Genomic DNA, 27593 nt, shown 5'->3' with positions numbered 1-27593 from the left:
ATCGAGTCAAACACCCCAGAGTAATATGGAAGGCGAATTCTTCATCTGAACCTCAAGTCAATGGCAGTAAAAAAAATGTTGGAGGACCAACAAGAGAGTCTTCCCAGGATCTTCCAGAAATGGTGTCCTCTGGGAACTGTGGTAGGGCAATGGTTCAGCAGGAACCCCCAAATCTTTAATATGCCCAACAGTCATACACGTGCAATTGACGAACCTTTAACAGCGTAGGTAGTATAGGTGCTCAAGGAGGAATCCGGCTCCAGTATGCCTGTCTCCATCAGCATGCTTGCTTTTTTTTTTTTTTTAATGCCTATTTGTAGGCTTTACATTGGTTTGCAGGGCCGCTAGTTAAAGTTTTTTATTTTTATTTTTTTGTTTTGCAACGCACGGTGTTAACAGGCATCTGGTGGGCAGAAATGCGTGTGCACACCCGGCACTGTGTTGAAGTGCTGGCGTTTCCGGTGCCCGCGCCGACAGTCTGGCGTGCTCAGTGAGCCCTGCTCTCATCTTCCAGCTGTGAGTCGCGCCCCAGCTTTGTATTACATTTCTTTCACATCGATGTCTTGGTTTGCCCGCTGATGCTTTGGTCCGCCGGCGCCCATGTCACTGCATCAGCATGTAGGCGGCCGCGTCGATGCATCGGCGTGCTGGCTGTTAAGACGATGCGTCAGCAAATTAGCTGCCGTGTCTATGGCAGCGCAGCCTCAGCAGAGTCGATGGGTTAGCGTGTACTCTGTGTTAATAAGGATGGCGCGGCCCATGGCTGCATTGATGCGCCTGGTGCACCTGTAGCCGCATCGATGCGCCGGAGGCCTCTTCGATGAGACGGCGGGCTGGCGGCTGCGTCGATTCGGCCGCTTCAATAAGTCAGCAGCCGCATCAATGTGACCTGTGGCCGCTTCGATGACTCGGCAACCACGATGCGCCGGCGTCCGTGTTGACGCCTGTGCCTGCTCTCCAGTGCCAGCATCGACATCTCGGCGCCCATATCCAAGGTCTCGGCGCCTCGTCGACGTCTCGGTGCGCCAGCATCAACACCATGGCATGCCAGCGCCCGCATCAACACCACGGCGTGCCAGCGTCCATGTTGGTGTATAGGCACCCGAGCAAGGAACTGGTGCTCAGGCGGGAAATTTGGACTTTGGCCATGTTGTACCCGGCATGTAAGTTTCAACGCTCTGGGTTTGGCTTTTTTTTTTTTTTTTTTTTTTAAAGGTCGGCATAGTTGTTATGAAGCCGCCGGTAGTCAGCCCAGAGATCGTGTTCCTGCGCCCCTCCCCCGGACTCTACTCAGTGTTTTGCCCGGTAAATGGAGGTCATCCGAGGAGGTTAGTTAAGGCAGCAATCGTTCGGGAGGGGGAGGGGATGCCCTGAGATGTTTTAGAGAATCTCGTAAGGGCAGGCTGCTGAGAAAGTTTTTTTTGTTTTTGTTTTGTTTTTACTCATTGTTTCCTTCCTTCATTTTGAATATATCTATATAGTTGTCATATTTCTGAAGTAGTAGAGAGGAGAAGTAGAGAGCTCCACGCACACCGTTGCGTGGGGGAAAAAAAAAAAAAAAAAAAAAAAAATCAGACTGAGGAGCCTGAGGTAATCCTAGCAGCATACAGGAGGGTGAGGGAGCCCCTGGCTAAAGACTTTACTAGTTTTTGAGAGCTCCACCACCTAGTGGCACGGAGGACGTACCCATACAGCATGGTTAATTCATCTGCTTATCTATGTGAAAATCATTAATAAGAAGTGTTAGGGATTGATGTGGCAGTCGTTTAAGGAGGAAAATTTCTACCATGGGAACTATGAAGAAATCAATGAATAGCCAAGTCTTAGCTTATTTTCTGAAGGTAAAGTAACTGGCAACCCCCACATTCAGGATCCCATTTTGGATGCTCTCTCTCCATAACATCCATATAGTGGGATGCACTCAGCAAAACAGATTAACAGTTAAACATGCCATTAATATTAGGAGAATGGTTAGAACTTAATATGAAACATTTATAATGTCAACTATAGTACATAAGGCATTTTTAGCAGCCCAATTGTCTTAAATGCATTTTTTAAACAAAAAGTAGAAGGAGGCCTGAGGAAAATAAACTATCTTAAGACAATGTGATTTTCAATTGACCTTTGCTCAGACCTATTTTAGCAGAACTGGGTCGGGAATAGGGGAATAAAACACTAATGCTCTTCCTGTTTGATGTAGGATGAAGTGTAATAGGGTCAGGAAACAGATGACAGTCTGAATTGTGCAACCAGCATAGTAAATTAAGCAAAGAATTATTTGCTAATATTTACTCATTTACTTCACTGTTTGATTTCTCAAAGCCCATTACATTTCACACAATTAAAGATACTGTAGAATGTGCTGATGAAAAAATACCAGAGACCTCAAAAATGAACCAGGCTTTGAAGAAGATAAGAAAACTAGCATGACCTAGTTTTGCAAGCAACACACACATCAGCAGAATCCAGTCGAAACGTAAACAAGTAAGCCACAGGATGAGCATGAGATAACGAGATAACAGATAAGGGTATCTGTGAAGAAAGTTTGTGCATATGAAGTAAGATAAGATAAAACAGGAACAAAGAGCAGCTGCATTAGCAGCAAGATAGCAAATGTTGCTTACCTGATGTAACAGGTGTTCTCACAGGACAGCAGGATGTTAGTCCTCACAAATGGGTGACATCGAGGATGGAGCCCACCACGGAAAACTTCTGTCAAAGTTTAAACAGAACTTTGACTGGCCCCTACTGGGCATGCCCAGCAAGGCACTGACCCTGCAGCCAGCAGGGGTCTCCCTTCAGTCTGATTTTCAAAGCTACAGGCAGTGCCTAGAAAGTAAAAACAAAACAAACCCAACACCGCGGGGTGGCAGGCGGGTTTCGTGAGGACTAACATCCTGCTGTCCTGTGAGAACACCTGTTACATCAGGTAAGCAACATTTGCTTTCTCACAGGACAAGCAGGATGGTTGTCCTCACAAATGGGTGAGTACCGAGCTGAGGATGTCCTGACTTGCACCAAATGCACCCAATGACGTGCAACAGGCACAACAACTGGGGTGGAATTTGGTAAAGGGCATCCGCACCCTACCGGGAAGGTGGAAGGGTGTTGGTACATCACGTTGGAAAAAGGTTACGCAAAACAGATTGGCCGAAGATGGAGTCTTGTCTTCCAGCTTTGTCCAAACAATAGTGGGCTGCAAAAGTATGGAGAGAACTCCAGGTTGCAGCTTTGCAGATGTCAGGAAGCGGCACCGATCGAAGGTGTGCCACTGACGTCGCCATGGCCCTCACAGAGTGTGCTTTCACACGGTCTTGAAAAGGAATGCCAGCTTGCTGATAGCAAAAAGAAATGCAGTCCGCCAACCAGGAGGATAGAGCCTGCTTACCCACAGGTTTTATTTATTTATTTATTATTTTTATATACCGACATTCATCTCAATTGAGACATCACACCGGTTTACATTCAGGTACTGTAGGTATTTCTCTATCCCCAGAGGGCTTACAATCTAAGTTTTTGTACCTGAGGCAATGTAGGGTAAAGTGACTTGCCCAAGGTCACAAGGAGCGACAGCGGGACTTGAACCTTGGTCTCCTGGTTCATAGTCCACTGCTCTAACCACTAGGCTATTCCTCTAACCACTAGGCTATTCCTCCTCCCTAGGCTATTCCTCCTCCCAAGGTTGTCCTAACTTGTTAGGATGGAAAGAGACGAATAATTGAGTGCTCTTTCTGTGAGAAACTGTACGGTCTAGATAAAAAGCTAGAGCTCGTTTACAGTCTAGGGTATGCAGAGTCTGTTCCCCGGAGTTGGAGTGGGGCCTGGGAAAAAAGATAGGTAGTATGATGGATTGATTAATATGAAACTCAGAAACTACCTTAGGTAAAAATTTAGGGTGAGTGCGGAGTACCGCCCGGTCCTGCAGGAGTTTAGTGTAAGGCGGATAGGTAACTAGGGCCTGCAATTCACTAACCCTGCGAGCTGAAGTGATAGCCAAAAGGAATAACACCTTCCATGTGAGATACTTTAACTCACAGGAGTGCAGAGGTTCGAAAGGAGGTTTCATTAGACGACCAAGAACCAGGTTAAGGTCCCAAGATGGGGCCGGAGGACGTAAGGGTGGCTTCAGATGGAGCAAGCCTTTAAGAAAACGTGTTACTAGGGGTTGTACTGAAATAGGGACACCCTGTACACCTTTATGGAAGGCGGCTACCGCACTGACATGCATCCTAATGGAAGAGGTTTTAAGACCTGATTCAGAGAGATGCCATAAATAGTCCAAGAATTTGGAGATTGGACAGGAAAGGGGATCAAGGGACTGAGAAGTGCACCATGATGTGTACCTTTTCCATTTGTATGAGTAAGACTTTCTTGTGGAAGGCTTTCGTGAAGCTATCAGGACCCGAGAAACGGAATCTGAAAGGTTGAAAGGCTGAAGGACTAACCTTTCAACATCCATGCCGTCAGGGACAAGGCTTGGAGGTTGGGATGGAGGAGGCATCCGTCGTTTTGAGTGAGCAGATGCGGGTCCTTTCCCAGAGGAATGTGCCTGCGGATGGAGAGATCCTGGAGTATTGGAAACCATACTTGGCGTGGCCAGTAAGGTGCTATCAGGATCATGGTTCCCCCGTCCTGGTGTAGCTTCACGAGAGTCTTTGACACAAGAGGAAGTGGAGGGAATGCATAGAGCAGACCGGTTGTCCACCTGAGGGAGAAAGCATCCCTCGGCCGAGAGTGCTGACTCCGAATGAGAGAGCAGTAATCGTCCACTTTGTGGTTCTGAGGGGACGCAAAGAGGTCTATGCGGGGAGAACCCCACTTGTGAAACAGAGAGGTCGCTACCAGAGGATCGAGTGACCACTCGTGCGGTTGGAAGACACGGCTCAGCTGGTCTGCCAATACATTGTCTACTCCCGGCAGGTAAGTGGCCCTGAGGTACATGGAGTGGGAGAGGGCTTCCGCCCAGATCTGCGCAGCTTCCTGACACAGAAGGAAGGAGCCTGTGCCTCCCTGCTTGTTTATGTACCACATGGCCACTTGGTTGTCCGTCTGGATTAAGATTATCTGATGAAGGAGATGATCTTTGAAAGTGCGGAGCGCATAGCGGATTGCTCGAAGTTCCAGGAAATTGATCTGGTGTTCGGCTTCCTCTTTGGACCATAACCCTTGGGTTTGAAAGTCGTCCACATGGGCTCCCCAACCGATGTGAGAAGCGTCGGTGGTTAGGATTACTTGCGGATCCGGTGGAAGAAAGGGTAAGCCCTGAAGAAGGTTGACCTGAGTCGTCCACCAGGTTAAGGAGAGGCGCAGCGCTTGTGTGACTGTGACTATGGAGGACAGAGGCTGAAAAGCTTGAATCCATTGGTGTCGTAGAGTCCATTGTGTTACTCTCATGGCTAGTCGGGTCATGGGAGTGACTTGAACCGAGGATGCCATGTGCCCTAGGAGAATGAGGAACTGGCGAGCCGTGGCAGTGTTCTGAGACTGGAGCTGGCGAGCCAGGGACATTAGGGTGTGGACCCTCTGAAGAGGAAGGTAAGCCTTTGCCTGTAAGGTGTCCAAGTCTGCCCCAATGAAGGATAAGGTTTGAGACGGGACTAAGCAAGATTTCTCGTAATTGACGAGAAACCCTAAGGAAAGGAGTGTTTGAATTGTCAATTTGAGGGAGGATTGAGCTATCTGTTGGGTGGAGGCCCTGATTAGCCAATCGTCCAGGTATGGGTAGACGTGGACACCTTCCTTCCTGAGGAATGCTGCTACCACTACGAGACATTTGGTAAAGACTCGTGGGGCAGAAGCTAGACCGAAAGGGAGGACACGGTATTGATAATGGTCATGGCCAACTAGAAACCGCAGATATTTGCGATGGGATTGTGTGATCGCAATGTGGGTATAAGCGTCCTTGAGGTCGAGAGAGCACAGCCAATCCCCTCTTTGTAGCAGAGGGAGCAGCGCGCCTAGGGTTACCATTTTGAACTTCTCTTTTTGAAGGTATTTGTTGAGGGCTCGAAGGTCCAAAATGGGACCTAGTCCCCCTGATTTCTTTGGTATTAGGAAGTATCTGGAATAGAATCCCGTGCCTCGTTGAGAGGGAGGAACGGGTTCTATAGCATTTGATTGCAGAAGAAGAGATACTTCCTGTTGTAATTGAGCCAAATGGGTGGATAGACTCCACGCTTGAAGAGGCGGGGAGTCTGCCGGAAGAGTTATGAAGTTGAGGTGGTAACCCTGTGCGATAATTGCTAGCACCCACTGATCTGAGGTGATCTGCAACCAAGGTTGTAGAAAATGGTACAGTCGACCTCCTACAGGGATGTCCGGAAGAGGGGTTTGGCATGTGTTCCCTACAGGGGAGTCAAAGGCCAGCCGCAGGCCCCGGAGGAGGGGCTACAGTAGGCCTTTGCTTTCTCGGCTGACGAGTCTGAGGTCTGTTAGAGGACCGTGCAGGACGAGCCCTAGTTGACGGAGGGTAGTAGCGGCGTGGTCGAAAGAACGACTTTTTAGAGTCCTTCTTTTGCGGTTGCTTGGAGATCACCTCAGGTGGGATAGACGAGAGTTGTTTCAACGTCTCATGGTGGTCTTTTAACTCTGCCACAATCTGTTGAATTTGTTCTCCAAACAAATTGTCGCCTAAGCAGGGTAAATCAGCAAGACGATCTTGGACCTCTGGGCGAAGGTTGGATGACTTTAACCAAGCCCAACGTCTAGCTGAGATGGCTGTGGCTGAAACCTTCGTGGAAGCATCGAATATATCGTAGGCAGTCCTAATCTCGTGCTTCCCTGCCTCAAATCCCTTGTGAAGAAGGGCTTGAAGTTGCGGTTGGTACTGGTCCGGCAACGTGTCAGCGTAGTCTTGCATCTGCTTAAGGATAGCTCTGTTGTATTGAGTCATATATAGTTGATATGAAGCTATGCGTGAAATCAACATAGCTCCATGGTACACTTTTCGTCCCACACTATCTAGGAACTTGTTGTCCCTGGTAGGTGGGGTAGAAGAGTGTGGCTTAAGACGCTTGGCCTTCTTCTGCGCGGACTCAACCACAACAGAGCGATGATCCAGTTGAGGTTTTTGGAAACCTGGTGCTGACTGGACTAGGTAGGTGGAGTCAGCTTTTTTGTTAACTGGGGACACTGATGAAGGAGATTCCCAGTTTTTCTTGAGCAGATCCAAAAACACCTGGTGTATAGGGATGGAAGCGATGATTTTTGGAGCATCCAGAAATTGAAGGAGTTCCATCATTTGGTGTCTATCATCAGCTTCAGATTGTAACTGAAAAGGTACAACTTCTGACATTTCTTTTACAAAATTAATAAAAGAGATCCTCAGGAGGAGATCTTTTTCTACTCTCTGTAGGAGATGGCTGCGAAGGCAAATCTGTGTCAGAAGATGTATCATCATCATCACCCCAGGTATCGTAGGGATCATGTGGGGCTTGTAGCCCTGATGGACCTGGCTGAGGTTCTGAGGGCATCGATGGAAACCGAAGTGGAATCGGTGCCGTAGGTGGAATCAGAAATGGCATCGATGGCTTCGGTGCTGCCGATGGAATCGGTGTCTGGCGCGGAATCGATGGAGCCGAAGGATATATCGGTGGAGATATACCAGAAGGCACCGATGGAACCACCCCGGAAGGGGGAATCCGAAACGGTGTTTCTCCTGCCGATGAGAATCCAGTCGGAGACGGTGGTGTTGTCGATGGCACTGGAATCACCGATGGAAGGGCCGTCATGAGCGCCTCCATACGGCTGAGTAGCGGTGCTAACGCTTGTATCAACGGCTCGGTGGTTGGTTCCCTCCTCGGTGGCGAAGCCGGTGCCGGTGTCGGTGCTGGGGGCGGCACTGGAACCGGTGCCGGAGACGGTGCCGATGGAGGTTGTAATTTCTTCATCGCTTTCTCGATGGCCTCCTGGACCAGCCGGTCCAGTTCTGCCCGGAGACCAGGGGTAACCATACCCGGCTCGACGGGAGAGGGAGGCTGAGGCAGGGCCGGAAGTACCACCGTAACCGGTGGGATCACGGCCCCCGCACCCCGGGAGGGTGAGGGTTTCCTCGATGCCAACGAACCAGACGTGGAGGATGTCCGGTCTGTTCGCGGCTTCTTTGTCGGTGGCTCGGCTTGAACAGAGGTCGATGGCTGTGGATCCTCGACAGGCCGAGACTTGTGCCGTCGATGGCGATGCTTTTCTGTCCGGTCCCCTCGCCCATCCGGGGAAGGAACGGGAGTCGATGGCCGAGAAGCGATCGATGGCGGACGGTCACCGGAGGGTTGGCGATGATGGTACAACTTCGACGGTGCCGGTTCCGATGACGTCGATGCTATCGATGGCGTTGGGGTGGATGCATGGAAGAGGAGCCCCATCTTCTCCATCCTGGCTTTGCGACCCTTGGGTGTCATTAAGGCACATTTGGTGCAAGTCAGGACATCATGCTCACTACCCAAACACATTACACAAACCCTATGGGGGTCTGTGATGGACATAGTCCGGGTACAATCCGGACAACGGCGGAACCCCGTTGCCATGGCTGGAAGCCAAAATTTAGGCTGGGGATCGGTAAGTGCCAACAGGCCTCAAGGGCCAAAATCGACGGTAGTCGAGGGAAAAAGGCAAAAAACTTACCGGGTTCCGAAAGATGACTAAAAAATTTGTCGAAGGGAGACCCCTGAGGGGCAAATTTTCTTAGGAAATTAATTTCCAAATTCCTGTCAGGAACGTGGTTAGAGAGCTCCTTTCACCGCGTGGCAACTGCTGCGCGGAAAAAAGAAGACTGAAGGGAGACCCCTGCTGGCTGCAGGGTCAGTGCCTTGCTGGGCATGCCCAGTAGGGGCCAGTCAAAGTTCTGTTTAAACTTTGACAGAAGTTTTCCGTGGTGGGCTCCATCCTCGATGTCACCCATTTGTGAGGACAACCATCCTGCTTGTCCTGTGAGAATAACTGAAATCTTGTGGTTTAGAACAAATATAGAAGTCATCAATTAACTTACAGAAAAAGATGTATATAAAGAGAGCCTGCAAAAAGAAAAATTTAAGCAAACGTTCCAGACCTAGATGTGCTATGTACATTATGTGAGTATACTATACCTTTGCTTCCTGGGTATACCTTTGCTTATACCCAGTATAATAAATATACTATTGTGTGATTTAAGACTTGGACAGAGTCGTTCATTTGAGAAAAAACAATACAGAATAAAATACAGTAAAATAAAAACATCCCTAGTAAAAGGTAATATTGTGGAAGTTGCATTTAATCTAATACTGTTAATATTTCACATTGTACTGAAGCCTGATAGTTCACTTGCAGTGCTACACTGCCATGCGGGAGATCTGAGCCAAGGCTGAGGATACTGCACAGCAGTGTTCAGTGACTCTGGTGGTGCTAGGGAAGAGTATAAATCATTGCCTCACTATGAGGACCAGTGACCAGATCAAAAACAGACATACCTGACGGAAGCACATTCTGTGGCTGCTGATAAGATTTTCACTGTAAAGGCCGGCCTAAATGAAAGGAGAGAGAGAGAGAGACATTAAGAAAACTGAGCTAGGCAGGAGGCTCAGTGGGAATTCTGTAAGATACAATGTGTAGGGCCCTGGGTTTCATTCCTAGCTCAGGGCTTCCACTCCTTGTGTTGGCCAGGGCTGGGGATGCTGCCCAGGCAGTGTTCACAGCCACCTGACATTGGGGGTGGGGGGGGGAGAGAAGAATCAATCATCCTGCAATGGTGACACTTAAGAGGTCACATTTAGGACCAATTTTAGGGTTTTAGATAGAGTCCTGATGCATGGTGCTGGGCCAAGGACTGCTGCTACATGAACTGGCCAAATGTTAGGAGAGGATAAAAAAATAATAGGATGAAAAGATTCCTGTGTAGTTGTGAGCAAAGTCTCATGGCATCAGATTTCATCTCTAATTCCAACTGAACTCGAAGCCCAGAAGGAGTAGGGGAACCTATTGTGCTTAAAAAAAAAAAAAAAAGAGAAAAATAATTGTAAATGAAGGCTCATTGTGTGATAACCTCAAGAGAAGCTGGTCTCCATTGAAATGCAAACACAAAGACTGGAAGGAACTGCTCTCTCTGGTAAGCAATTAACTAGATAATACATTTTTTAAATGCTAAGAAACACAGGGCCATCAGAGGAAAGACAAAAACAGAATACCCTCATTCAAAAACAACTAGAGGCAGACATCCCTTTGCAGACCAACACCACCTGAGATAGAACCTGATACTCTGGGTCATCGGATGACTATGAACACCAGAATCAGGACATGCAGCTTTAAGGGCATGATAATTGAAAGAAACAAACAAATCCTTCTTGGAAGGAAGGAGAGTGAACACAAGTTTAGTCAAATAGTATAAGTTTTTATTCATGAACTTGCAAGCACAGGTATCTTACAAAGCCTATGCAAGCCCCCTCCCCGTACTATCCCCTCCCCCCCCAATATCTCCCTCTGTGTTTTTACAAATTCCTTTTCCCAGGTGCTGTTCAGCTCCTGCCAAGCCTTAGCTCTCTGACGTCTTCTGTTTATACAAAGCCCCTGCTGAAGCTGGTACAGGCAGCCCATCCTTGTTTTTCTCTCTGTATGCTTGGTACTGAAAAAGCAACATTACCAGAACTCCCAAACACAAACCCTTCACAAATATTGAAAAAAGTGTAAGTCAAGTAGGGATAATCAAACTCTCTAATCACCAATTAACCCAGCATGAGGCAGCCTTTTTGTGCGCCTATGAAGTTTAGCTTTCAGAGGAAGCCAAAGAGATTGAGCTGTAGATACTAACTGAGAATCATGAAAGAAAATTCTAGCTAACAAGAAGTTGATAATGCTGAAACTGCTTAAGGCTGCGCTTTTCAGAAGTAGGCCTAAGAAATAGGGTAAATGGGAATGAGATCATTCTACTATGGTAGTATAATAAGTTGTTTACTTCTGACATTGCTTAGTATTGCAGAAAAGAGATGAGGTAGTGTTAGAAATTATCACATGATACCTTGTTGAATAATAATTTTTTTTAACACTACCTAGTCTCTTTTTTGCAATGCTAAGGGTTAAGATTCTGCCTTTCCACGAAACTGGATGAAATTCAGTCTTTCTTGTAACTATTTTAGTTTGATAAGGAATAATTCACAGACACAAACTGATAACAATATTTAATAAACAGATTGGTAAAATTTGACTTGCTATATCTTTTCATGTCTTTTTAATATACACTTGAAGTATATTCTAGGTATGATAAAACAATAATAGTATATAATTCCTTATCCTATTATCTCAGGATCCTTTAAGAGAAAAAGAATAAATGCAGAGTACAATTTCACAGATCTCTATACTTAATATTGTATCAAATACTTACAATGTAAGTTTTAGCTGGCCAGGCTATTGATACACACAGTGGGGAGGTTGACACTGTGATACAGGATGTGTCTCTCTCTCTGTCTCCTAAATCGATGATAATGCTGCACCCTGTTTTATAATTTCTCACATGCAATCACTGACAAATGTTCTTTTCTGATTGGTCATAAATTGAAGTTCTTTTTGTCATATATGGTTTTGTACCAGAATAGCCCCAGCCAAATAAGAATCAATTATTAGCATAACTATTCTGTACCATATAGCAACATCTGTTCTTCTGGGTTATTTCTGACCAGCCAATCAGTGACTACATCAATGACTGATAGACTCCAAATGTAAACTATTTTAGCTCACTCCAAAAGTCGTTGTCAATCTTTCAACATTCCAATGTCCAGTATAGCGTCTCCAATGTCCATTATCTCTGAGCAAATGCAGGGACTTCAAATCTTCAGCCTTTCTGGTTCATTAGTATCCATTGTATCAAATATAATATTAAAAATATAAAAAAAGACAAAAATAATCTCCCCATCACCCCACACTCTGACCTTGAGGGATTAAGAAAACTGCTTCTAAAGTGTGCATTTCTTAAAAAAAAAATAAAAAAATTTCCCCAACATATTTGATTACAAATTCAAAAGAATGAACACCTATTTTATCCCTCCGAATGGACACACCATGAACTACATAGAATGCTTTAGACAGGGTAAAAACAGTTCTCCCACGAACTAATGAAAATCTTATACAACCTTTCCCAGGTAGAAAGGAGGCTCTGCAGTGGTTATATACACAGGAAAATATAGAGAAAATAAATATTACAAGAAACTTGTCAAGCATTCCACAAAGGAATATATAAAAGATATGAAAAATATCTGCAATATCTCCAAAAGAAGGTACAGTCTTAGCTGGAAAACCGGATACCTATCTACACACCTATATTAATCTTCCTCATGCTACCAAAAATCCACAAATCTATTATATACGGTCCTGGCACACTCAAGAGGAAATACCTGGACTAAGAAGGGATTTTAAAACCCCTAGTTAAAAAAAAAACACCCCTAGCAGCGTATTACAAGACAACACGGATTTTCTAAACAGGTTAAAACAACATTAAGCAGCTGCCTGACAACCTCCTTGTCCCAATAGATATGGAATCATTGTACAGTAACATCTCTTATACAGATGGCATAACTACACATTGCAAACTGCTAAAGCCAACTATCCTAGAACATTAATACACAGCAGAAACTATTGCAAATCTAACAATTCATTCTGACCCATAATTACTTTAGCTTCAATAAATTATCTCTATTTACAGATTATGTGAAGAGCTGGAAAAGACAATTCTGAGTACCACAACCAACCATTAAGATTTTACCAGTATATCAATGACTCTTCATGATTTAGACTAAAAGAAAACCTTAAGCAGTTTTACAACTTTCAGCACACTGCATACCACAAATCTGGCTCAAGATGGACGTCTCCATGGAAGAGTTAACTTTCTAGCCACTACAGTCTCAATCAACAATGAATAAAGCAAGTGTTGCTTACCTGTAACAGGTGTTCTCACAGGTCAGCAGGATGTTAGTCCTCACATATGGGTGACATCAGTGGACGGAGCCCTGCTACGGAAAACTTCTCTGTCAAAGTTTCTATAAAGCTTTGACTGACGCTGGCACACTGAGTGCACTGAGCATGCTCAGCCTGCAATTATCCCTGTGACCACAGGTGTCTCCCCTCAGTCTAGTCATAGCAAAAAGCGCAAGTGAAACTATAATAAAACGTATGTAGACCCAACTCCGCGGGATGGCGGATGGGTTTCATGAGGACTACCATCCTGTTGTCCTGTGAGAACACCTGTTACAGGTAAGCAACACTTGCTTTCTCACAGGACAAGCAGGATGGTAGTCCTCACATATGGGTGAGTACCGAGCTGAGGATGCCCGAGAGTGTACCCAATGCACCCAAGACGTGCAAAAGGCGCAACGTCAGGGGTGGAATTTGGAAAGGAGGGCGTCCTGAAACCCTTATCAGGTTGGTGGAAGGATGTTGGGTAGTTAAACCGAACAGAAGAGGAGTAGACGGACTGGCCAAACATGGAAGCATGCCGGCCAGTCTTATCTAAGGGATAATGGGCTGCGAAGGGATGGAGAGAGCTCCAGGTCGCAGCTTTACAAATATGTACAAGCGGCACCGGCCGAAGGTGAGCTATTGAAGCTGGTACAGCCCTAAGAGAGTGAGGTTACACACGGTGTTGTAGTGAAATGCCTGCTTGTTAGTAGGAAAAAGAGATACAGACCATCAATTAGGAGGAATAGGTCTGTTCGCCCACTGGAACTCGCAGCTTGGCTTTTGCCACAGGAGGAAAGAATTAGGTGTAATTCCTATGGAGTGTAGTGCGGTCTGGATAGAATGCAAGTGCACATTTACAGTCCAAAGAGTGGAAAACCCTCTCGCTCTGGGGAGAGAGAGGTGTTGGGAAAGTGGGCAGAGTATATTCTGAATAAGGTGAGATGCTGCCTCTTCCTTAAGAACGATATGTAGTTGAGTATGTAAAACCACTCTGTCATGGAGGAACGGAGGGTTGGGTGAGTATGTAACAAGGTGTGGAACTCACTGACCCTGTTGGCAAAAGTGATGACTGAGGGAAAGAATTTCCCATTGCAGACTGTTACGTGAGAGGAATGGCAAGGCTCGAACGGGGAATGCATGAGTCTTGTAAGCACTAATACATATATATATGCCCCATTCCGTAACCAGTAAAATAAAGGCGGCTTAATCAGTGGATAACCCATGGTAAGCTGACTCTGAAGGGGTTGAACCGTTAATCAGGTATCCCCCACTCCCAAGTGGTACGCGAATTGGAATAGAGGCATACCCATGTAGAGGATGTCTGGGGAGCAGAATCCAAGGGAGTAAGAGAAATAAAGGGGTAAACCCCCCCCCCCTTTTTTTTTTTTATGTGACAGGTGGTAAATCATGCCATTTTAAGGTTTTAAGGTTTAAGGTTTATCATTTATATACCATTGTCTCAGCATAGCCTTCACAGCGGTTAACATTTCAATAAATATATAAAAGTAAGAAAATTACAATCACTCATAAAAGAATTAAACAGCTAAAATTACAAAAACACAATAGCTGTTAAAATAGAATATAATAAAACAAGTATTAAATCAATAAAATACTAAAAGCATAAATATAGCGCTTCTAGCATTTTAAAAGATTAAAATAAAAATCAGCTGTAGATATTAAAACTTAAGTGCATGCCTATTTCTCATTTTCAATATAAGCAGCGTTGAACAGCCATGTTTTAAGCTCAGCTTTAAACTTGTTTTTTTGCTGCTGCAACCTTAATTGAATTGGTAACGTATTCCACAGTTTTGATCCTGCAATTGACAGCGTTCTCTCTCACTTGACTGAGGTGAGCCGATTTGATTGTGGGGGATTGTGTAGGTTTTTGAGACGCTACCAGTACCTGTGAACATCAGTGAGTCCATGATATGAGATTAACTTGGGATAGATTGAGAAGTATGGGAAAGCATACTGGTCTCGGCCAGGACGTGGGTCTGAGAACAGTGAACCCCATTCCCGGTGCAGCATAAAAAGGGTGCTGGCTATGAGAGGCATCGAAAGAGACACATATAAGAGGCCTTTGTTGCAGCAAAGGCGTCCATGGGACCGCATTGGAGACATGTGTATGGAGAAGAATCTGTCCACCATGTGGTTTGATTCAGATGCAGAGGGCAAGTTCAGTTGACCTCAGCGGTAGAAGATTTTTCTCGCTACACATATAATCAAAGACCATCCGGGAGGATGGAACTTATGTGGAGAAGGTCTGCTAGTGCGTTCAGTAAGTCTGTTAGATAAGTGGCCCGGGGATGCATGGAGTGAGCAAGGGCCAAGATTAGAGCTGCACAGCTTCCTAGCAGAGCAGCTAAGAGATTGTGCGTGCTTGTGTGTTGGAAATACCACAATGTCACTATGCTGTCCGTCTGTACGCACAAAGGTTTGCTGCATAGGCAGTATTGTAAGGCATAAAAGCATCTCATGGCTCAAAGCTCCAGGAAGTTAATGTGAAAGTCTGCATGGAGCGGAGAAGACGCATATTGGGTTGAGAAGATGTTAGTTCGAACTCTGCAACCCTGAGTAAATGCGAGCTTGAGCAGGACCAGTCTAGGTTTTGGCTCTAGATCTGCAATATGGATCAGGGACGATAGCGGTTGAACAGCTTAGGTCCACTGATAATTGGATTTCACTGAATCTTGCTCAGAGCAAAAAAAAAATTTTTTTTAACCCATGAGTAAACGCATGGTGAAAAAATACCGTGGCCCAATAATGAAAGAACTGAGGGGCTCAGGTTATGGTGTATGCGCGCAGAGACATCAGTATTTGTCAGAATGTCTGCACGGTTGTTGGACAGAAAGGTCATTGTGACTGTGGTGTTCAGAAGCGTGCTATATGGGATTTATGGTAGTGAACAGCAATCCCAGGCAGTAGATTTATAGTGAGTGATGAAGAAAGTAGAGGTCCTTGCTTGGGTTGACTGTTATGCAGCTGTCCATGCAAGGAAAAGTGTGAATGATGTTTTACTCCGTAGAGAAACAGCAGTCACTGCTAGTGATGTAATGAAATACCCCAGTTGCCGAAGCTGGTGCAACCATCAACAACCCAACGTTAAGGGAACTCCTTAATACGTGGTCAAATGTGCAGTGGCTTTTACCTAGGACAACCCTTTGTGTGGTTGTCCTGTTACTCGGCCACCATAATTTATTCTTCAATTATTTTATTTCAAACTGCTTTTTTTTTTATATTTTTTTTTTTTTTTGTTTTCTGTGCTTCCTTATTCTCTCTCTCTCCCCCCGGTGTTTTATCCTACTCACCTAATATTTATCATTTCTTTGTTGGTATTTGTCTATTATCTGGTGTTTGGCTTCCTCTGGAGACCAAAATCCTTGTGACTGTAGATCGTTCACATGAGCTCCCCACCCGAGGTTGGAAGCGTCGGTGGTGAGAATGAGTTGAGGATCTGGTAGGTGAAAAGGCAGTCCCTGGAGGAGATTGTTCTGATCTTTCCACCAGGCGAGAGACAGACGGAGTGCGTCGGTGATGTGGACAATGGTTGACAGAGGCTGAGTCACTTGAATCCATTGTGACCTCAGAGTCCAATGCATGACTCTCATGGCCAGGTGGGCCATTGGTGTGAGATGGACTGAGGACGCCATGTGTCCGAGAAGGACAAGGAATTGCCGAGCTGTTGCTGTGTACTGAGACTGCAACTGATGAGCGAGGGACACGAGGGTTTGCACTCGTTGAGGTAGAAAGGTTTTTGCCTGTAAGGTGTCAAAGTCTGCCCCAATGAACGACAAGGTTTGAGATGGGACTAAATAAGATTTCTCATAATTGACTAGAAATCCTAGAGAAATTAGAGTGTGTAGGGTCAAATCCAGGGACGATAGAGCGGCTTGCTGGGCTGGGGCCCTGATTAACCAGTCGTCTAGATAGGGGTAGATGTGAACACCTTCTTTCCTGAGAAAGGCTGCGACAACCACGAGACATTTGGTAAAGACTCGTGGTGCTGATGCTAGGCCGAAAGGAAGCATCTGGTACTGATAGTGCCTTGGGCCTACTAAAAACCTGAGGTACTTGCGATGAGCTGGAGCTATCGCAATGTGGGTGTACGCGTCCTGAAGGTCCAGAGAGCAGAGCCAGTCTCCTCTTTGAAGAAGAGGTAGAAGCGAGCCCAAGGTTACCATCTTGAACTTTTCCCGTTGGAGGTACTTGTTGAGGGCACGTAGGTCCAGAATTGGACAAAGCCCCCCGGATTTTTTGGGTATCAAAAAGTACCGGGAATAGAACCCTAGGCCTTTTTGCGAAAGAGGAATGGGTTCTATTGCCCTTAACTGGAGAAGAAGGGAAACCTCCTGCTCCAGAAGGACAGAGTGGTTGGTTACTCTCCACACTTCTAGAGGTGGTGATTCCGGTGGAAGAGCAAGAAAGTTCAGGTGGTAACCCTGAGCAATGATTGCTAGCACCCATTGGTCGGTTGTGATTGATTGCCACGTGCCGTGAAAGTGGCACAATCAACCTCCCACTGGTATGCCTGGCAGAGGAATCAGACTGCTGCTCTCCAAGGGAAAGTCAAAAACCTGAAGCAGGCCCCGGTTGGGAAACTGCTTGTGGCTTTTGCTTCCGGGGCTGGCGAGGCTAAGATTTTTGATAAGGCCTCGTAACTCGGGACCTTGTTGGTGCAGGATAGTACTTCCTTGGGCGGAAGAATGACTTCTTAAGAGTCCTTCTTGAAAGGCTGTCCAGAAGGGAAGTCAGAAGGTATCGATGAGAGCTGTTTGAGGGTCTCATGATGATCCTTTAATTCAGCCACTATTTGCTGAATCTGTTCACCGAACAGATTATCTCCTATACAGGGCAGGTCAGAGAGCCTGTCTTGTACTTCTGGGCGAAGGTCAGAAGACTTGAGCCAGGCCCAGCGAATTGCCGAAATGGCAGTTGCAGACACTCTAGTGAAGGTGTCGAAGATATCGTAAGCTGTTCTTATCTCATGCTTTCCTTGCTCAAACCCCTTGTTGACAAGGATTTGAAGATTTTCTTGGAATTGGTCAGGCAGGGTTTCAGAGAAGTCCTGTATTTGCTTGAAAATGACCCTGTTGTATTGGGTCATGTACAGCTGGTAAGAAGCAATCCTGGAGATGAGCATGGCCCCTTGAACACTCGTCGACCAATATTGTCTAGGAACTTGTGTTCCTTGACAGGAGGCGTAGAGGAGTGAGGCTTTGTCCTTTTTGCTTTCTTTTGGGCTGATTCTACCACAACTGAGTGGTGGTCAAGCTGAGATTTTTGAAAGCCAGGGGCTGACTGTACTAGATAGGTAGTGCCAGACTTTCTGTGTACTGGGGCAATGGATCCAGGATTTTCCCAGTTCTTTGAGGTCAAGAAGAACTTGATGAATGGGAATAGAAGTGATCACTTTAGGGGCATCCAGGAACTGGAGAAGCTCCATCATCTGGTGCCTATCATCTTGCTACACTGCCATGCGGGAGATCTGAGCCAAGGCTGAGGATACTGCACAGCAGTGTTCAGTGACTCTGGTGGTGCTAGGGAAGAGTATAAATCATTGCCTCACTATGAGGACCAGTGACCAGATCAAAAACAGACATACCTGACGGAAGCACATTCTGTGGCTGCTGATAAGATTTTCACTGTAAAGGCCGGCCTAAATGAAAGGAGAGAGAGAGAGAGAGAGAGAGACATTAAGAAAACTGAGCTAGGCAGGAGGCTCAGTGGGAATTCTGTAAGATACAATGTGTAGGGCCCTGGGTTTAATTCCTAGCTCAGGGCTTCCACTCCTTGTGTTGGCCAGGGCTGGGGATGCTGCCCAGGCAGTGTTCACAGCCCCCTGACATTGGGGGGGGGGGGGGGGGGGGGGAAGAATCAATCATCCTGCAATGGTGACACTTAAGAGGTCACATTTAGGACCGATTTTAGGGTTTTAGATAGAGTCCTGATGCATGGTGCTGGGCCAAGGACTGCTGCTACATGAACTGGCCAAAAGTTAGGAGAGGATAAAAAAATAATAGGATGAAAAGATTCCTGTGTAGTTGTGAGCAAAGTCTCATGGCATCGGATTTCATCTCTAATTCCAACTGAACTCGAAGCCCAGAAGGAGTAGGGGAACCTATTGTGCTTAAAAAAAAAAAAAAGAGAAAAAATAATTGTAAATGAAGGCTCATTGTGCGCTGTTGAGGTTGTTGAGGTAGAAAGGTTTTTGCCTGTAAGGTGTCCAAGTCTGCCCTCAACAGCGCACCGGAGCCATCGGAGACCCGGGAATCACCGGAAGGGCAGTCATGAGCACCTCCATCTGGGATAGCAGCGGTGCCAGCACTGCTGGAATCGGGTCGGTGACCGGTTCCACTCTCGGTGCCGGTGCCGAACCGGTGCCAGCGCTGCTGGAATCGGGTCGGTGCCGGAGGAACCTGGACTCATTGCCATCGCCTTGCCGATGGCCTCCTGGACCAGCCGGTCCAGTTCTTCCCGGAGATCTGGGGCAATCAGCCCCGGCTCCGTGACGGAAGAGGGAGGCTGAGGCACAGTCGGAGGGACCACCTTTACAGGCGGAATCGCGACTCCCAAACCCCGACCGGGTGAGGATGGCCTCGATGTCCTGGTCGCAGGAGTGGTCGGTGCCGTTCCCGGGCGGGGCTTCATCGATGGTGGCTTGGACGGTGGCGAGGTCGATGATTTCGCTCCCTCGACAGTCCGAGACTTACGATGCCGATGGCTTATGTTTCTCCCTACAATCCCCTCGATCTTGAGGGGGAGAAACGAGAGACAATGGCCGTGAAGATGTCGATGGCAGGCAGTCACCGGACGGTTGTCGATGCTGGTGTGACTTCGACGGTGCCTGTTCCGATGACGTCGGGGTGTGAGCACAGAAAAGGAGTACCATCTTCTCCATTCTGGCTTTGCGACCTTTTGGTGTCATGAGGGCACATTTGGTGCAAGTCAGGACAACATGCTCACGGCCTAAACACATTACACAGGCTCCATAAGGGTCTGTGATAGACATGGTGCGAGTGCAGTCTGGGCACCGATGAAACCCCGACGCCATGGCCATAGAAAAATCGAGCCGCGGTACGGTCGACGGCCAGTAGGCCGCGAGAGCCAAACTCGACGGTAATAGACGAAAAATGGTGAAAAACTTGCCGGAGTACTGTGGCCTGAGAAAAGTTAGAGGGTCCCCTGTGGGGCAATCTAATTTTAATTAACTCAGAGAGGAAAATGCCTGTCAGAAATCTCTTCAGAGCTCCTAAACCGCGAGGCTACTGCTGCGCGGAAAAAAGAAGACTGAGGGAGGACCCCTGCTGGCTGCAGGGTTAGTGCCATGCTGGGCATGCCCTTTAGGGGCCAGTCAAAGTTCTGGAAACTTCGACAGACGTTTTCCGTGATTGGGCTCCATCCTGATGATGTCACCCATATGTGAGGACTAGCATCCTGCTTGTCCCGTGAGAAAGGCTGCGCCCAAACCTGCAGGTGCTCCTCCCTCCTTCCTGCCCGCGCAACCCCGGAAGAAAATGTTGCCTGAGCCATGCGGGCAGGAAGGAGGAGGAGGAGCATCAGTCGCATGCAGAAGAGGAGCAGCGTTTATAGTTATCCACGAATCTCAAGTCTCAGTGGGCTCAGTAGGCGGCCCGGTAGCAGGGCCGCCGCTGCAGAGCCCCTAAGAACATAAAAACATGCCATACTGGGCCAGACCAAGGGTCCATCAAGCCCAGCATCCTGTTTCCAACAGTGGCCAATCCAGGCCATAAGAACCTGGCAAGTACCCAAAAGCTAAGTCTATTCCATGTTACTGTTGCTAGTAATAGCAGTGGCTATTTTCTAAGTCAACTTATTTAATAGCAGGTAATGGACTTCTCCTCCAAGAACTTATCCAATCCTTTTTTAAACACAGCTATACTAACTGCACTAACCACATCCGCTGGAAACAAATTCCAGAGTTTAATTGTGCGTTGAGTGAAAACATTTTCTCCAATTAGTTTTAAATGTGCCACATTCTAACTTCATGGAGTGCCCCCTAGTAAATAACCGATTCACATCTACCCGTTCTAGACCTCTCATGATTTTAAACACCTCTATCATATCCCCCCTCGGCCGTCTCTTCTCCAAGCTGAAAAGTCCTAACCTCTTTAGTCTTTCCTCATAGGGGAGCTGTTCCATTCCCCTTATCATTTTGGCAGCCCTTCTCTGTACCTTCTCCATCGCAATTATATCTTTTTTGAGATATGGCGACCAGAATTGTACACAGTATTCAAGGTGCTGTCTCACAATGGAGCAATATAGAGGCATTATGACATTTTCCGTTTTATTCACCATTCCCTTTGTAATAATTTCCAACATTCTGTCTGCTTTTTTGACTGCCGCAGCACACTGAACCGACAATTTCACAGATCGCCCCTTCCTGCGGTGACCTGTGAAGAGGAGGCCCAGAGGCAAGAGAGAGGCTGAGGGCCTGTAGAGTGAGTGTGTATGTGTGTATGAGATGAGATGAGAGATTGTGTGTCTGTGAGAGAGAGTGAGGACCTGAATGTTTGCAGAGACAGCATGTGAGGGCCTCTGTGTGTGAGAGAGAGAGACAGCATGCAACAGTGAGAGCCTTTGCTTGAGCAAGACAGAATGTGGGAGTGAGAGAGAGCCTGTGTGTATGTGTGTGAGTCAGACAGCATGTGCAAGAGAGACTGTGTATATGAATGATTGTATGAGAGAGAGCATGTGAGTGTGTGTGTGAGAGAGAGAAAGCATGTGAGAATGAGAACCTGACAGTGTGTTTGAGGGAAGAAAATAGATGGAGAGAAAAGAAATAGAAAACACAATATAAAAGGAATTGGCAAAAAAAATAAGAAAGGGAAGGTGGAACAAAAAAGCCTGTGACCAACCAATTAGAAAACTAAGATCAGACAGCAAAGGTAAAAAAAAAATAAATTACTTTTTACTGATTGGCACATGTAATCTTTGGTAATGTGCAAGAGTAGCGCTTTCTCTATGCGGATCTCACAATGTACGAGATCAGCATGGAGGAAGTGGAAACCCACGGGGCCTGCACAGAGGAGGCAGAAGCATGGGCTTCAGTGCCAGTAGCAGTAATCAGCGCCTCCCGAATAGCTATGCGGCAGCAGAGGAATGAGAGAGGCTCTGAGGTTGCTGGCAAAAGAGAGGGAGTCTGCCTTTAGTGTGTGCATGTGTATGAATGGGAGTCTGCCTGGGGGTGTCTGTGTGTGTGAATGCATGAGTGCCAGCCTGAGGGTTGCCTGTGTATTGATTGGGAGCTTGCCTGGGTGTATGTGAGGGAGCCAGTGAGTATGAGTGTGTATGAGAAAATTCTGGGGAGTAAGAGTTTGTGTGTGGGGAGGGGGGTGTGGAGGGGGAGAGTGTGTCTTAAGAGCCTGAGAGTGTGTCAGTGTCTGTGAGAGTGAGAGGTTATGGTGTGTATAAGAGCATGAATGTGTATGTATGTGACAGTGTATGTGTGAGAGAAAATGGACATGAGTATGTGTGAGACAGCGAGGATAACCTCCTAATCCTCGACAATATCAGGGTGACTGGAAATCAAGAGCTCCCACGTATGGACAGCAGGAGCTTTTTAAAATCCTTATTAGTTTTAATTATTGGGTGTTATTTGATATATGGGCCGTTTTGAAATATTTTATTGGTGTTTGGGAAATTGTAAAAAATAAATAGAATTTCTATTAATTAAAATCATATATAATCAGTAGTTTTAAAATATTCTTTTATTAGTATGGTTTTACTATTATAACTGATGCTTTATGTTTCTTGATTTTATTTGTTTTATGAAGAATGGTGGTTCTGTTTTTCCATTGTTAATACTCAGAGTTTGGCTTCTTGGTGTTTCCATTTCAGTTTTTGTCTAATTTGTGCTCCTTTATTTTGTATTCTGTATTTGGCAAGAGTCTATCTCTGCTCTGTGTCTGACCATGATGAGTGATTCTGCAAGTATATAATTTCTATAGCAATCAGGTTTGTTTTGTTTCCTTAGTAGTAGTTTCCTTGTTTCTATAGCAATCAGGTTTGTTTTGTTTCCTTAATAGTAGTTGCCTTGGTGTATTGGTATTCTAAGACCCAGTGTAATATTTACCCTTGCTTTTTCACAGTTAGGGTTACTGTTGTTTGAGTCCTTTGTGTTATTACTGTTATGCTACAATGGGATTGCAGTATAGATTTTGAGTGTCTTTTTTGCAGGGTTTTGTGTTAGTTCACAATGTGCCTGGCAGTGGAAGGTGTTGGTGCTGCTGTTACTGTGAGGTGACACCAGAATTTGAAAATTTTAATATAAATATAAATATATATATATATATATATATATATATATATATATATACACACACACACACACACACATATACATACATACATACATACACACACATATATATACATACTAGCAGAATCTCTCATCATGGTCACACAAATGTTAAAGACATGGTTATTCCACCAGGCATATCCAGACTAGATCCTCGCACCCCCCACCCCCCGCCAACTTCTTGTCCCCCAAATCACCACTTTAATATTTTAATTTTTAATATCCTTCTCCTCTCCAGTTCCCTTCCTAGCTTCCTCTGGTTGCAGAATCGTTGCTGCATTTTTCATTGCGCTATGTTGTCCTCACCCCCACTTCCTGTTATATGTATTTTCCATCTTTTGTTTGATGTAAACCGATATGATGTGCCTACTAATGTCGGTATAGAAAAGCTGTTAAATATTATAATGAGCTGTAAGGGAAACAGCCAAGCTCCATTGTTGGGGGAATTTCAGTGGATGCACAAAGTTACAGAACTGGAGGTGCAGGATTTATATTTACATTCTGTCCCTTCCTATATATTCCAGACTTACTCTCATAGCCATATAGAATTAGTTGAATGAGGCTATCAAATAATTTTATAGTGTGAAACTGGCCAGCTTTTTAAAATCACACAGAAGACCCTTTAACCCCTGGTTCACCAGTAAGGCCGGAGCAGCCAGCCCGAAGAGAAGAACATTGGCAGCAGGAGACTGCAGGCCCACCGTAGGGATTCCGAGGAGAGGCAGGAGCGGTCGGACGGAAAGAGACATCATTTGGACTTATGACCTCAGAGCAGCCAGCAAAGGTAAAGCCCCGTGAAGAAGTTGGAGGAGCTGGGCTGGACTCTGCTGGAGAGCTGGAGACTTCGGGCATTGGCTATGGTGTCAGCCTAGCAGCGGGCAGAGGTGGTGAAGAAGGGAACCGAGAACATCCAAGGCAAGTAACATTACAACAGCCTGGAGAAATAACATTATCTACAATTTGGATAGACCTACAATCAATTGAGAAAGCTATAACGGGACTTACTAAAGAAGTGCATGATGTGAAAATGCAAGTAAATTCAAATGCAAATGAAATAGCTTCTCAGAATAAAAAAATAGAAAAAATGGAAGTTCCGATGTTAGAAATGGAAAAAATAAACAATTATAATACAGAAAGATGGAGAATCGGACAAAAGATTGTAAAGGATAGAAAATAGCCTTAGATCCCACAATCTAAGGTTTATACATTTTTTCTTATTAAGAAATATAACACCTTTGGATCTTTTTAAATTTGTGTCTCAAATATTGAAAATCCCCGAAGAAATAAAACCAGTTACAACTAAGGCATACTACTTATATCCGAATGATCGAAATCAGGAAAATCTTCAAGAGCAGGATCAAATGCCACCTGATTTAACAACATTGTTAGACTGGTCTCAAGAACTGATAGATTCTCAGCAAAGACCATTACTAGTCTCTTTCGCCTTTTTAATGGATAAAAACAACATCTTTAAACAGTATTTCAGAAACAATCAAGCTCTTTTTTTCGATCAAAAAATATGGTGCTATCCTGACCTGGAGAAAATTATTTCTAAATATGAAGGGGGAGGTGCTCCAAAAGGGTGCCTCACTCAAATTACAATTTCCTTGTAAATACTGTTTATTTATTTATTTTGAATTTTTCTATACCGGCGTTCATGTAGCAAATACAAATCACATCGGTTTACATTGAAACAGTAGTTGCATAATAGCATTACATGGAACAGGGGTTATGCGGAACTGGGATCCATGAAGATAAAATACCTGGGGTTAAATACAAACTGCTAATATATCATTCAAGTATAGCACCAACATTAAGTTAAATTAAAATAGCGAACAACTAATTAAACAAACTAAAGAACATACATTAAAATGTAGCCAAAATCGAAATGAAATGCTATCAAATTTTGGGAAAAGCTCGAAGTTACTACAGTGGTAGGAGGGGGAGACTGGTAAAGAGAGGAACTGGGGTGAGAAGAAGAGGGGAGGAATTTATTAAAGGCAAGATAGCATACCAAATAGGACCAGGAGAGAGAGAGATGGAGGGAATTTAACTGAGGACTGCAAGAGGCAGCTACGGGGCTGTGTGTACTGGAAAGAGGTAGATCTCAAGGAGGGAAGGATAGTGAGGGATAGGGAGGAAAGAATAGAGAATTAAACCAGTCTGTGTTAAATCTTTTTTTGCAATGTAAGATAAGACTCGGTATGTCCTGACTGCAGGTGGTATGCCCTGATCAGGGACTAAACAAGTGTCCTGTTATGAGAAGGCGAACGTTCGTCCAATAAGGGAGAGAAAAAAAACAATTGTCCATAAAGGAGTGAGGTTCATAGGAAATAGCCAAGATGTTTGTCTTAATATGGAGCAACGATCAACAAATTAGGGAAATGCTTGACTGAATAGCAAAGATATGTTTTTTTTGAACCTCAACAGCTAAGGTCCTTCTTGGATACCCACTCCACACCTAGTTAAAGCCTGTTTTGGTGAAATAGTAAATTTGGTTGGGTGGGTCTGCTTAGGTTATCCAGTATGTATGTATTAATTCTTATTATGTATTCGCTCTGTATTTCCTAACTCTCCCGTATTACTTCTATTTTTGTTTAAGAGTGTCTTTTTTTCTTGAAAGTAAGGTGGAAACATGCTTATTTCTATTTCTGTTACTTAAGAGATTTCTATCACAAGTTGATACTTGTAATATTGTTAAAATGCAATAAATAAAAATGTTTTTAAAAAAGTACACAGTTGCCTGCACCACGTCACCTCTTCCTGCACAGACTATAAGCTACTATTAAGCAAACCTTTTACTGTTAAATATTAAGAAAGGTGATGCTGAAAGCAGTCCCCTGTATAGCCCCCCCCCCTCCTTAGTTCCAAAGGAAACAGATACAAGCAGATTTAGAGAAGTACAGAAGAAGCAACAGACCCCCACCCACACCAACCCCCCACTATTGCATAAGAAGAAACAGAAAAATGAGCCTGCCAGGTGGCAAGAATAAGATAGAAGAGATGCCTCAAAGCTGAAAGAGAGGAACTAAGGGAGTATAAAAGGCCCTGTATATCCAACAGCAAGCTTGTGCCTGCATTGTTAGCACAAAAGTTTGCTGGCTTTGTTTGATGATCAATAAAGACCTCTTTTGCTGAATCTTGTGTTTGTTCACAGTCTTATCATTCCGGAGGGGGAATAGTGTGTTATTACTTCGCACAGTAGGAATTAGATATGGCCAATTCATCCTGCTGTCTGCAGATAACCCTGTTTACAGGGAAGCAAATTTGCTTTTTCTATCAACAAGTAGGGTGAATTATCCATAACACATGGGAGTCCCAAGCCTAGAGTTGCATAGTGAAGCAATTCTATAAAGCAGCCCAGCTCCACTGGTGGAGAGGAGATTACTGGGGTGAACAGGCTGTGCAAAACTACTTGTCCAAAACTGTCCATACAGTAGTGAGATACAAAGGTGTACACAAACAACCATAACACAGCTTTGCAGTTGTCTTCAATCGAGATGGACCTTAGGTGTATCACTGAAGTCACCATGGCTCTCACTTGATAAGCTTGATAGTGTGGTTTGTAGACCGCTAGCACATAACAGTATATGATATTGTCCGCTAGCCAATTTGACAATTTTATTGGCAACTGCCACTCCCATTCTATTGAGATCAAAGGCAACAAACCAAGAAGCCTTTTGATGAAGCTAAGTCCTTTCCAAATAATAGGCCAAGACCCTTTTACAGGCCAATAAACAAACAGCCTTCTTGCCTTCATGAGCATGTAAGCCTTGAAAAGAAATTAGAATGCACAATGGCTTGGTTATGTGAAAAGCCAACACCACTTTTAGGGTAAGTGCGAAGGCCCACTCTACTGTGGAAGAACAAGATAAGGTGAGTAGTGCACAAAAGCTTGTAACTCATTTGATCCATCAAGCAGATGTGATGGGCACTAGAGACAACTTCCACGTGAGGAACTTCAAAGGAGCCAACACCAAAGGTTCAAACAGAGGCTTCAAAAGTTGAGTCAAAATGATGTTAAGGTTCCAAGGCACCAGAGGCTTAGAGTGCCTTTTCATAAATTTGGACACCAAAAAGAGGAGTAGAAATTGTACCATCAACAGGAGGCAGGTGCTCCATCTCAATGGCACCAAGTTGTTTTTTCACTAAGGACATGCTGAGTCCTGATGAAAAAAAAAAGTGAGAACCTGCTTTGCTACCTGTTTTTGTGTGCTGCAAACAGGTCTAGAAATCCAGAATGGCATTTGAAGCTGTAAGCTTTCCTTGTTGAAGGCTTAATGGCTGAAATCAGCATTCGCTTCTTTAGTAAGAAGCAAGGGGGGGGGGGGGGGGGGGGGGGGGGGGGGGGGGGGAGTTGCTG

At 45.2% G+C, this 27593-nt stretch overlaps 1 protein-coding gene across 7 annotated transcripts in view; it reads right to left on the bottom strand.

The window, feature by feature from the left end:
- RESF1 (retroelement silencing factor 1) overlaps positions 1-27593 on the bottom strand; it is a 243477-nt gene that overhangs the window by 72839 nt on the left and 143045 nt on the right. For 3 of the 7 annotated variants that reach the window (XM_029600023.1, XM_029600022.1, XM_029600024.1), the window contains exon 1: positions 9441-9494. The exons of 1 other annotated variant lie outside the window; for it this stretch is intronic. Coding sequence is in view for 1 of the 6 variants with exons in the window: in XM_029600025.1 (XP_029455885.1) it covers positions 9441-9494; positions 18515-18568 (108 nt within the window). In the remaining 5 variants the exon portion in view is untranslated. Of the gene's footprint in view, positions 1-9440; positions 9495-18514; positions 18569-27593 lie in introns of those variants that run through there. 3 more of the 7 variants (XM_029600025.1, XM_029600019.1, XM_029600020.1) reach the window with 2 other exon arrangements.

This window comes from Rhinatrema bivittatum, chromosome 4 (assembly GCF_901001135.1).
Source record: "Rhinatrema bivittatum chromosome 4, aRhiBiv1.1, whole genome shotgun sequence".
Taxonomy (NCBI): Eukaryota; Metazoa; Chordata; class Amphibia; order Gymnophiona; family Rhinatrematidae; genus Rhinatrema; species Rhinatrema bivittatum.
The sequence above is the reverse complement of the archived record's forward strand: the minus strand, read 5'-3'. Positions and strand labels throughout refer to the sequence as shown.